At 38.0% G+C, this 12492-nt stretch overlaps 1 protein-coding gene across 3 annotated transcripts in view; it reads left to right on the forward strand.

Moving 5' to 3' along the window:
- Nucleotides 1-12466, forward strand: part of RC3H2 (ring finger and CCCH-type domains 2) — a 28842-nt gene extending 16376 nt beyond the window's left edge. Inside the window, exons 12-21 of one of the 3 annotated variants that reach the window (XM_068413756.1) lie at nt 106-533; nt 973-1143; nt 2253-2408; nt 3790-4003; nt 4161-4245; nt 4774-4855; nt 5196-5330; nt 5880-5987; nt 6347-6495; nt 7106-12466. In XM_068413756.1, coding sequence (XP_068269857.1) covers nt 106-533; nt 973-1143; nt 2253-2408; nt 3790-4003; nt 4161-4245; nt 4774-4855; nt 5196-5330; nt 5880-5987; nt 6347-6495; nt 7106-7304 — 1727 coding nt within the window. In that variant the 3' untranslated portion in view covers nt 7305-12466. The remainder of the gene's footprint in view (nt 1-105; nt 534-972; nt 1144-2252; nt 2409-3789; nt 4004-4160; nt 4246-4773; nt 4856-5195; nt 5331-5879; nt 5988-6346; nt 6496-7105) is intronic. The other 2 variants (XM_068413758.1, XM_068413757.1) reach the window with 2 other exon arrangements.
- The last annotated feature ends 26 nt before the right edge of the window (nt 12467-12492 follow it).

Consider the following 12492-nt stretch of genomic DNA (forward strand, 5'->3'; position numbering starts at 1 on the left):
CTTCATTCTCTAAAGGTACTTACCAACACTATTTACAGTTTTAGAAGGTGTAAAATTCTGGGTCATTTGTGGTTACATTAAATATGCCTTTTTCCAATTTTTAAGGATATTATCCACCACCTCCAACAGTACCAGCTGGTGTGGCTCCTTGTGTTCCTCGCTTTGTGAGGTCCAATAACGTTCCAGAATCCTCCCTCCCACCTGCTTCCGTGCCATATGCCGATCATTACAGTACATTTCCCCCTCGAGATCGACTGAATTCTCCTTACCAACCTCCTCCTCCGCAGCCGTATGGACCAGTTCCTCCTGTCCCTTCTGGAATGTATGCTCCAGTTTATGACAGCAGGCGCATCTGGCGCCCACAGATGTACCCACGAGATGATATTATTAGGAGCAATTCTTTACCTCCCATGGATGTGATGCACTCATCTGTTTATCAGACATCATTACGTGAGAGATACAACTCTTTGGATGGATATTACTCTGTGGCTTGTCAACCTCCCAACGAACAGAGGACTGTGCCTTTACCAAGGGTAAGTGAAAGCCAGAAAGGGAAGGATGGAGTCTTGGTTGGAAGGTCATTACTGAAAAGTTGGAAAATAATCAGCATAGACCTCTTCTGTTTATTTGGGGTTACAGTGATCAAAACATGTGACCTGGACAAAGTTCTTGGTTTGTTTTTAACCTCAATAAAATGGGCTTTTAAAATAGACCACTCTCATCTGCATTAGGACCAGATCCCCTCTGCCTCTTTAATTCCTATGCATGTTGCTTGAATTAATTACATATTTAGTATTTGAGTTGCCATACATGGGCCAGGTTCTCCTCCAAATCCTTCTGAAATTCTTCGAGTGGTATCAATGGAAGGTTACAGACCCAAGGGAATTTGGGGGTCCAAGTATGTCCTGTGAAAGTATTTGCCTTCCAATTAGAGTATGGTAGGATACACAGTCCTGTATTTATTATTGCTAGGAGCCTTGTGGTCATTTGAAGACTGGTTATGATGAGCAGTTAAGACGGAAGCCAGAGCAGTGGGCGCAGTACCACACGCAGAAGACTCCTCTGGTATCGTCAACCCTTCCTATGGCAACACCATCTCCAACACCACCTTCTCCTCTCTTCAGTGTAGATTTCAGCACAGAGGTGGGAAGCCAAAGAACTTCTTTATTTTCCCTTCCTGTTTGTGTAAGATGCCATTTAATAATTCTAATAAAGATTTTTCTACCTGGCATCTGTTGTTCATAAAATTAATCTTATAGCAAAAGGCAAGTAATACTTAATAATGAATGCATTCGATTTGATATTAAGGTGATGCTAAACATGATTGCTGAAAAAAGGACACGAAGTGAAGTGATTCAATTTACCCTCACTAAAACAAATGTAATTTTATTGAACTAGCTTTGTGAACCTCCAGGTTTTTGTGTAGGGAACAACAATTGTTTTCCATTAAGAAGGACTTTCCCTTTCATACTCCAAATGGCATTATGACATGATGAGGAGACTGAATCAAGCTGCAAGTGCTTGTCAAGTCCCAGAGAATACATATCCCTTAAAAGTGGCAAAAGGCATAGGTAGAACATTGTGTACTTACGTGGTAAGTTCTGTAAACAAGAATGGAAACTCAACAAATAGAAACTGTGCTTTTGAAGGAAAAAAGGATCTTGTGATATTTATTTTCTATATGTGTAAATTAAATGCTTCCAAGAAACTAAGTTGAGAACCACTGTGCCAAGCACTCTTTGCTGTGGTTTGACAGCTCCATTTATGATATTTGAGGTGTTAGACTGATTATCCAGAAAAGATCTTACAAGGTACTTGAAGTCCCTTATTGGGTGCATTCAAGGTAAATCAGGATTTAGTCCTTTTCATCCAGGTTGGAGGGTTCCAAGTCATGCTCTATCTGCCACTGGCTTATACGTTAAAGGAAAATGCATGGCTTCCTCTCAGTTAAATTACTGTAGGTATTTGCCTGAAGAAACCTGCCACTAGCATAGTGACGCTGATTTCAATCTCTCATCCTGGCAGACATTTGTAGTGGCAAAGCTTGTCCCTTTTTTGATATCTGTCAGCTGTACTGGTTTAAAATTTGACTGAACGGGTTATGTTGTCCCTGAGTCAAGTCATGGATACAGCTAGAACTCCCTGATTGACTTTGACATAATTTAATTAAATAGCAGTAAATGTCTTTTCTTATTTTCATACTGAATTCCCTGTCTTTATTATTCACTGCTTATTTATTCCCTTTTCCGTAGTTCTCAGAGAGTGTCAGTGATTTGAGTGGAACTAAATTTGAGGAAGACCATCTCTCTCACTATTCACCGTGGTCTTGTGGCACTATTGGCTCTTGTATAAATGCTATCGACTCAGAGCCCAAGGATGTGATTGCCAATTCAAATGCTGTGTTGATGGTAGGGGTTTTCTGCATGTTATCTCATTAGTCTAATGATACTTACATGCTGAGGTGTCTTCTGTTTGGTTAAACAAGCCTTTTTTTCAAAGCTGATAGCTTCTGTTCTTAGTATTTGAAAGTAGTTCTGCCCGTTTGAAGTTGTTTGGAATATCTTTTCCCAGTTTTGTAAATAAACAATGTATTTACTTCAGTGACAGAATGTAGTGCCATGAATAAAATTCTCAGATGCCTGAAACAACTATTTTAATCACAGATATCTGTAAATCAAACTTGTAGCCAAAATATTTTGAGTAGATGGTCTGTAAACTGGTAAGAATTTATTAATTTTAAGTGTGTTCTCTGATTATCAGACTGAGATAAAAATTTTTTTACTTCTTAATTTTGTTTGTCTCTCTTCAGAGTTCTTTGTATAAATGTATATGTCTACATATACATCCTTAGAATTTCTGAGGCATCTAAAATAGTCTCAGAATACATTGCAGTGGCAGGCTTGGCTGGTTAATACGGGGTCATTGTGGCCAGTTCAGAGCAGGTGTTTCCATTGCAGAAACACATCTCCTAGTTGGCTTAAGTGCAGTAGTCCATCCTGTATGAATGCATCACTGGCCTTTTCAGGATTCTAAGATTTGTTACATTGCCATTGTTTCAGAAAATCTTTACTTTGAAGTTAATCCCAAGAGCAATATATGCTTACAGAGGAAAGTTGAAATACTGTGGACCCAGGATAATCAGCATGAACTTAATCTTGTCTGCTTTGTACCCACAGAGAGTCTGTATGAACTATTTTCCTAGAGTTCACTTCTTACTTGGTTGGAAGGCATATTTTCCTCTGTCATGCCAACAAATCTTGTGAAAATAAAATAAAACTTATTTTTTTATCACCCAATTTCCATGAGAGGAAAAAAAAGCTAACTGAAAGACTTTAGGGAACAAAAAATACGTAGTATGAATCATGGAGTACAGCTTACCTCTGGAGGGGCTCATGCTTTTTGGAGACTTTATGCTATATGGTGTAGCAGGTTACCTTTATGTTCTATGAAACAAGTGTAACCGAATGTCACCCCAAGCCTTCTTTGATACTGCCTCTTCAAGTGTGGGAAAGGGTACTGAAAGGACCTTGAAGCATACTGGAACTTTTTCTGCCTGGAAACACAAGCATGGAAAAGCAAAATTATTTCTTCTAGCACTGGCAATAGCTTTCTTGTGGTCAGATTGCCATTAAAGGGCAATAGTTAAATCATTGAGGCCCATCTTGTCTCTCTAGCTGGACAGATTTTCAGCATTGTATTCGGCAACAATAATCAGAAAGTTATTGGCCAGCTGAAGAATCTGAATAACCTCAAATGAGTCCATGTGTCTTCTGTCTCCTAAATACGCAGGATTTGGACAGCGTGGATGTTAAAAGGAGAGTGCATTTATTTGAAACTCAGAGAAGGGCAAAGGAAGAAGATCCTATAATCCCATTCAGCGATGGACCGATCATCTCCAAGTGGGGTGCAATCTCGAGGTCATCCCGCACGGGTTATCACACGACAGATCCTATTCAGGCCACTGCTTCCCAAGGAAGTGCTACTAAGCCCATCAGTGTATCAGGTACAAGTACAGGCTTCGTATGACAACATAGCATACATCGTGAGCACTTCATCCTGTTCATGCTTACTACAGCAATGAAGATGCAAAGAGCTAAAATACCTGAATATCCCACTTTAAGAACAGAGAAGATAATGAGTGGTTTCTTAATCTGTTACAGATTATGTCCCTTATGTCAATGCTGTTGACTCAAGATGGAGTGCCTATGGCTCAGATTCTACTTCATCGGCACGTTATGCGGAAAGGTATGGACTTTTTTTTCTGTGTTCTGTTAAAAGCGTTTTCTATAGCTTACTGTTCTTCAAAATCCTGAATGTAGGGGGGAGGAACTCTGGAAATATTAATAATTTTAACAATATTAATTTTAAAGTAAAAGATTTTTTCCTATCCAGCATAAAGCCTTGGAAAAACTAGGTTAAAACTTGTGTAGTCTTTAATACTTAATGCAGCTAATAATACCCAATTACTAGCAACATATCCCTTGAGACACCTAATCAAAGAATTGGAGTCAGGTACTGCCAAGCTGTCATGTCAAAATCTGTGATCTTGAGTAGTTTCTCTCAAGTTTTCTTGTCACATCTTACCCATATGTAAAATAAGGATGTTTGCTTCATATAATGCCTTGTGGTATTGCGAGTCCCAATGAGAATGAAGAGCACATTATCTTAGTTTCCGTCCAAAAATCTAACATTGATAGACTGATGAAGCTTATGGGGCCTTTGATTTAGAGAACTTGTTTTTAATTCCTAGTTTTTGCCTTCTTTCTCTTAAAGGGACAGGTTCATAGTTACAGATTTGTCTGGTCACAGAAAGCATTCCAGCACTGGAGATCTATTGAGTATTGAATTACAGCAGGTAAGATCAGATATTATACTATGTGGGTTTTTTAATTTAAAAAAAAAGTGATTTAGTAAAGTGATTTTAAATACATTTTCTTAGCGTAGCTTACAGAAAACAGTGCAATTGACAAAATGATCAATAAGGGTTAACTAAATGCTAGCACCACAACAGTTAGAAAGTGGTGGGCCTGATGTCTGTCAGCAAATGCAGAATAAAATAAATGCTGTGCATTAAAGGAATACATAGTTACCCATCTAGCAAGAGAACTGTTCTTTTTATGAGCTGGTTTATTTTGCTATTTGACAATACATGGTTTAAGTGTAGTTGTTGGTAACTGATACGTTTCTTTCCGTAGGCCAAAAGTAACTCATTATTACTTCAGAGAGAGGCGAATGCACTAGCCACGCAACAGAAATGGAATTCTCTAGATGAAGGCAGTCGTCTTACCTTAAATCTTTTAAGCAAGGAAATTGATTTGAGGAATGGTGAGGTAAAGAAAGGGGTAATTGGGATGAAACAAATCTTTGATGTTTTTTATATACACATAAGTGCATGCATTTTAACTAAGTTAAAACTTAGTTTTAACATTCCCAAATATTTATAACACATTCTGTGCAAGTTAAGTCAGTGTTGTTGCACCCAGTTACTTCCCTGAGATCAAGCAGGTTCACCTGCTACGCTGCTGCTCCAGTCATCCACTTACAAAGTGGGAAGAAAGTGACAGTCCGTTTTCATGCAATCATTACACTTCGTTCTGTTTGTGCATGTTATAAACCTAAACATTCTGCCAATGGACTCTACAGAAATTTCTATTTCAGTATTCATTTTATATCTCTGTTTCAGTTCCTTAATGTGATGAGATTTAGCTTTGTAGCTATGTATGCCTGAAGTTCTGTTTGTGTCTGACTAGCTCCTTTGTATTGTAGAAGTGTTGTGTTCTAGAAATGCATCTTCTATTTTTACTTTAATACTTGAGCGCTGTGTGAAGCAGGTGAAAAGCCAACTTGATATTTACAGAACGTATTAATTCGTTTTTTAGACGGATTATACTGAAGACTGTGCAGACACGAAGCCAGATCGAGACATTGAATTGGAGCTGTCAGCCCTTGACACAGATGAACCTGATGGGCAAGGTGAACAAATAGAAGTAAGTACAAAAATCTCTGTGTCTAAAGAGGTCACTGGGTCCTTTCATTAGGTTTTAAAAAAACTTATGAAATTTCGTTGTTAATTAATAGATTATGTTGGCAGCAAAGTCTTTTGTTTTTAGTCTTTGTAATGACATCAAACATTTGCCTTATTTTAACACTAGGGGTCTCATAGTTCTCATTCAGATATCTGGTGGTTAATATTACTGAAGTTAAAAACGGCTCTCTGTGTTCTTTGTCATAGCTTTCAGCTTTTTGCTCTTTAGCTTTTGGTGGGGAGTCCATTCCTTTCCCCTTCCCCTTCAGGAAAATTCAAAATAGGACAATACTGATGGACGTTTCTCCTTTTCTCCTGTAGGAGATTCTGGATATACAGCTAGGTATTAGTTCTCAAGATGATCAACTGCTCAATGGAACAACCGTAGAGAATGGGCATCCTCTAAAGCAGCACCAGAAAGAATCTCTGGAACAGAAGAGACAAAGTTTAGGTGAAGACCTTGTGATTCTGTGAGTGTTAGACAAAACAGCAGTGTCTGCCAGTAGTAGACAAACAGCAGCATCAGAATAGTTGAAGCATGATTGTTTAAGGATGAACTACGTACCTGCTCAGACTTGGATTAGACATCTGCATTGTGTGTACATGGCTGAGTGAGAAGAACCTGTTCAGAAATAGAATTAGGTCACAAATACAGAAGTCACAGGATGGTACCATTGTTCATATGCATTATTGTAATCGTATATACTGAAATGTGTCACAGCTGTTAAAAATACCTTCCACATTCAGTCAGCAAAAAATGCAGAAGTATTTTTATAGTTAACAGAAATTAAGCAAAACTCCAAGAGGTTAAATGTCATACCGTTTGCACAAATCTCCATAGAGAGGTAGTTTTTAAAATACACTATTTTAGGTTTATATGTTCTGTAGTCTTTAACGTGTAATGCAGCCTTTGACAATGAGGCAGACTGCATTTAACATCCTGAGCGTACCGTTCCACAGTAAGATGTTTAGCCTGTTGCTAAAAATGAGTTTGTCAGTATTTATTAATGCACACAATTCAGTTCCGGATACTTGTGCATGTACTTGTTTAATATTTGTGTAACTTATTTTTCTCCTCAGGGAGGAGCAGAAAACAATCCTGCCCGTAACTTCTTGCTTCAGTCAGCCGATCACAACATCTGTTAGCAATGCAAGCTGCCTGCCCATCAGCACAGCAGTCAGTGTTGGCAGCCTCATTTTGAAAACTGCTCACATGATGTCTGAGGATAAAAATGACTTTTTAAAGCCTGTTGCAAATGGCAGGATGGTTAACAGCTGAAAGGCATTCATCTTTCCAGCTTGTGACCACACCATGGAAGCATTTACACTAGCTTTTTATATATATAATATATATTATATAATGTATATTTTTTTTAAAAAAAATAATATTGGGGTCATGCATTTCCTGTGGACTCTTTGATACTTCAAGCCCCTCTCGCATTAGCATTCTGAAGAAAAAAAAAAAAACTTACTTTCCTAGGGTAAGGCGTTCACTTTCCACAAACGAATGGAATTTGGACATTGTTTTACTTAAGCTTAAAGCAGCTTTTTATGAGTTTGTAGCAATCCGGTGCGGTATCTGAGCCATTCTTGTTTAAAATGGCTTCTGTAGAAAACTAACAACTCAGTTATTTAAACTAGCAGGATCCTACGATGATACATCTAGTGAAAGGAAGACTAACTTATTTGTCTCTATTTTATTTCATGAGAGGAGAACTTGTGTCTTGTTGCAGCTGCTTTTTCTTTAGTTGTGGAAGTTTGCATGGAGTATTGTTTCCTGTTTGAAGACTGAGAGGTGGAGATTGGGACTTGAGACTTTTACAGGGTTAACACACCATTAGCTTTGCACTGCTACGTTGTTTGCAGGTCTGTGGTGCAGTGCTTTGCTGCAGCTTTTTGTTTCCATTCCTCCCCCCCCAATTCCTGCTTTAGTACTGTAGATGCGCGTACACAGGCTACTTGTCCAAGTAAAGTTATCAGAAGTAAACCAAGTGCCTAAGTCCTCCAGCTAACGTACTAGGTATTGATTTCCCCAAGTTATATGTGAAACTATTCAACCATTTTGGGAGGTTATGCACTAATCTAACAGCAATTTTGGTTTTTCTTTTTTTTATTAATAGTTCTCAAGTTGGAGATTATAGAATCCAGATGACTTGGCAAAAAGTATCGGGTGCTCTTGGCTTTCCTTTGAAAACCCTGTATGTAGTGTTTGCACTGACTAACAAGATGGTATTGCTGTTTTTTGTACTGTTTTGTTTTTAATTTAAACTAAATATTGGGAATTTAAGGCGGTTGTATTACCTTTGTTAAATGTTGTTAATCATGACTTTGTATTCAGGTTTAATTTTTGCTTGTTCAGTGGCAACTTATTTTCAAAGACCTTGAAAATACAATAATATAGCATTATCTGACCTTCAGAGTACTGAAAAGTGTATGAATTTATGCCCTGTTAAGATGTGACTGAGAATCATGTTAGACATGTCAACTGAAAATTGTTTTTCCTTAAATACACACAAACTAGAGCCCTGGGCATATTTTTTTGAGAAGCTTAAAAACCCACTTTTTTTTTTTTTTTTTTGGAAAAGAAAGCAGGACTCTCTCTCCTGATGATTACTGTCTTCTTGTTTGTCCTCTTACTTTTCTTTGTGACAAGTTTTACATTTTTTTATGTTTTTATTAACTTCTGTGAAGTTGTTTACTCTGAAAATTGTACTGGAATATTTTAAGCCAAGCTGATCTTTCACCAGGTGTACTGCATGTAAGGGCTTTTCCTGCTAGCAAAATGCTTAAAGAGGATCATGTTACTGGTCGTCTGAGTTGTTATTTTACAAAATCACAGCTATGTGGTCGGGTAAGATTTTGATAACTGTTTTGTGCACGCTTCTGGGGGGTGGGGGTTGGCATTTCCCTGAGGGTTACTGATTAGACTAAGTAAATATTGGTGTTTGATATCTCTCCTAATGAACCTGTCCATGAAATAATTCTGTTGTAAATATACCTGAAAATCCAAGGGTTAGTTTTGATATTCTGGTGTCAGTATGGAAGATCTTACACATCTATTTAATACTCAAATGTAAAGGAATGTATGTAGAAAAGCAGTCAAGTAGTCTTGTCTTAGTTTCCTTTGGCTGTTGCTGTACCTTCCTATAGCCAGTGCCACCTCACAGCTAGGATTAGACTGATGCTTTGTTTCACTTGCAACTTGAAGTGAATGGATACAAGAACCAGACCACCTTTGTCACCTTAACTTATTTCCTATTGATGTTGACTTTAACTTAGAATGTTAGACATAAATATGATTGTTGTATATTTTATACCAAGACCATTCTGTAAATATGAATTTATATTACTTTTGAAATGCTTCTGAGATACTATTATTTGCTGTACAATGTAATTCCAAAACAGATATGCAAACAAGTATGTCTCTTTCATGGATATTTAAACAGTGAGATCTTCCATGTTGAAGGTGATGTAATTTTTTTAAAAGATTTTTAAATTTTAAATTGCTATTTTGTTACAAAAATAGAGAAAATATAAAGGTTTGAGAAGTCCTTATTTGCCCTCAGGGAAAGAGCCCTCTGTGCACCAGAACTCCACAGAACATCTTCAGCATGATCTGAGGGTGAATATATACTACATAAATTGATTGTGTATTTACCTTAACTTTTTAATTTTAAAATTGCAGTTTTAAAAACTTGGTTGTGCTCTGCTGGAGGGGGGTTGGGATAAGCTGCTTACACACATTTGCCTGTTTGTCCAGTGAAATTCCATAAGCCTAACATACTCCTGCCAGCCCTGCTGGTGTATTTAAGAACAAATGTATCTATATACTCTTGTCTGCAGCAGGAGGTCCCATGATGTAGCAGTTCTTTAGGATGACTGTACACTTCATATGGAAAGTTGGTTCTTAACTGAGGCTAGTTCTTTTTTTTTAGTTGAGTTTTTAATCTATAGAATGACAGGCAAAAGAATGATTTGGGGCTTTAACAGCATGCCAGCTTTGTCTTACAGTTTTAACACTGACTGTGTGGGTTTTGCCATGAAACTATGCCCTCCAGTGCCCTGACAAGGAGAAGCTACAGGTGGGAACCTAGTTCTGGCTTGCTTTGGTGATGTTTCAGCCCTTGACCCTGTACAAACAAGTATGTATTCATTTGTCTAGTTGCAAATCGGGTGCCTTTGGGCTATGGAAGGGCTTATTTTCTGACACCGAGATATAGCGACTAATCTTTGTGTGTTCATAGCAGTGATTCCCATTTAGGGTTTTGGCCTGACTTACCTGGGCTGTGAGAAAAAAAGGCCCATAGCAGATGGGGGAAAAGAGATCGTCTCTTTTGCTTTGCTTGGACAAGCATTTTGGGTTGTTTTGTTGTTTTGGTTTTGTTTTTTTTTTTCCCCACTAGGGGTACAGCAGGGATTTCACATGCAAGAGATACAGGAATGATTAGTATCTAAGTTAATTGTGTTGCCTCACTACCTGGATTCATTCCTTGGTTTGCCTCATTTCCCACACAGGTCTTAATGGAGACTAATGCTTGTGCTGGGAGAATGCTTGTGTGAGAAAGTAATTAATCTGTACATTGTTAACATAGAGCAGAGTGATTGCCCTGCTACTGATATTCTGTTCCTGTAAACAGGTGACAAGAAATGAATCTTAGTGTTTATGCAGATTTTGCATTGTAGAATGTATACTAGACCCTTCAAAGGAAAGGTTAGACTCTTTGCAAAGCAAACTGGCGTTGGTTCTTGGTAGTCTAGTACAGGGACACTAAAGTCTGACGTTTGATTTAGGAAAAAAAAGTTGTACACAGCTGACTATGTTAAATAAGCTCTTAATTGCTCTCTGTAGAAGTCTAATTTGGAAGGTTTTAGTGCTTTGATAACACAATTGAAAGTTTAATTTCTCCTGTACTCAAGAGCTGAATGCTGTTCTTGTATAATAGTGTACTAGGCTGGATGAGGTACAAAATAATGCACAGTGGTCAGAAACAGCTGAGGAAAGAACGCTTAAAATAACCTGAGCTAAACTCAGAATAGTTCCAAACATTGGTTTTGTTTTGCTTTTTTTAAAACACAAGTTGTACCTGTTGCTGTACATAAACACTGTATGCCAGCAGCTCCTTGATCATAGTTGTGAACAGACTTTTCATTATTATTAGACTGCTATTAAAGGAAGTTGTTGAATTTGAGAGTGTAACAAAATGAGAAATTATCAGATTATCTATAGTATGTAAAATTCCCTTCTTTATGTTGTAGTTTAATCCCTGTGTTGGAAAATTCCCTCTCATTGAGGGACCTCTTTTGCAAGCAGAACACAATAAATGTGCTTTTTTTAAATGCCCCAATTTTCCAGTATAAATGAGCAGCTGACTTTGGCAGCAGTCATCACTGTGTATCTCTTTGCTGGCAAGGGAGCACAACAAGGAAAAAGGAAAAAAAAAACCTGTCAGTGATGAAATAAATCTGAATGATCAAAAAGACCAATAGCCAAACATAATACTACGCCCTGTTATTTAAGAAGGATGCTTGTGGAAGCTTTTAATCACTCACGATTTTGCTGTAAAAGCTGAAATAAAACCGAGCCTGGCTGCATTTATTCCTGCCAAAAGCCAAGGTCATTTGCACATAGCCCATCAGTTTATCCAGAGTAGATCTCAGTTAATCCGAGGCATGGGAATGCATGCATTTTCTTAGCTGGGCAAACAAGTACATTATACGGTAGTTGTGATACAACACACGTGGCTTTTATTTGTACTGCACATACCCACTGTACAGCCACTCAGAAGTATTGTGGTTAGCTTGCAGCATCTGCTGTCCGCATTTATACTGTTTACTGCGTATTCTTTTCCCTGGAAGTTTTAAAGAATATTTTTTTTTTTTTTCTTGTTGCATTGATTACATTTTATAAATTTGCTTAGCTGGAAAGTTTGGGAAAAGAGGCCTGTTTGTCAATTGTACAACCGATTGTGAAGCTCTAGTGTGAATATTTTTACGTCTGTATTAGACATTTTCTTTGCAAATCTATTGTTCGATTGAAATGTAAATGAAATAAAAGATGGTGTACACCCATCATGTATAAAGCAGGCACCATCGCTACGATGGATTTAATGCTCATTTTTATGGCGCATTCTCAGCTTCTATTTAAAACTATAATTTAAAAAAAAAAAATTCTGTAAAATGAAATGGGGATATATGGGGGAGTAAATTCTATTCCGTTCGTTTGGGGCCGCGCTCCCGGCGGCCTGTGCCCGTGGTGTTAGAGTAGGGCCCGGCGGGGCGGTGCCGTGTGTGTTGCTGTCGCGCTGAGGTGAAGAGGTTTTCGCTTTGGCTGGTCGCGGGGTAGAGCATCCTGGTTTTCAGTGTTTGAGAGACGTGATGGAAGAAGTTTGCAGTATTGACATGTATTTGCATGCACCAATAAAAATTATTTGTCCACCTTAATCGTCTCTTTGCCTTCGTCCGGGGGC

Source organism: Nyctibius grandis, chromosome 16 (genome assembly GCF_013368605.1).
Source record: "Nyctibius grandis isolate bNycGra1 chromosome 16, bNycGra1.pri, whole genome shotgun sequence".
Taxonomy (NCBI): domain Eukaryota; kingdom Metazoa; phylum Chordata; class Aves; order Nyctibiiformes; family Nyctibiidae; genus Nyctibius; species Nyctibius grandis.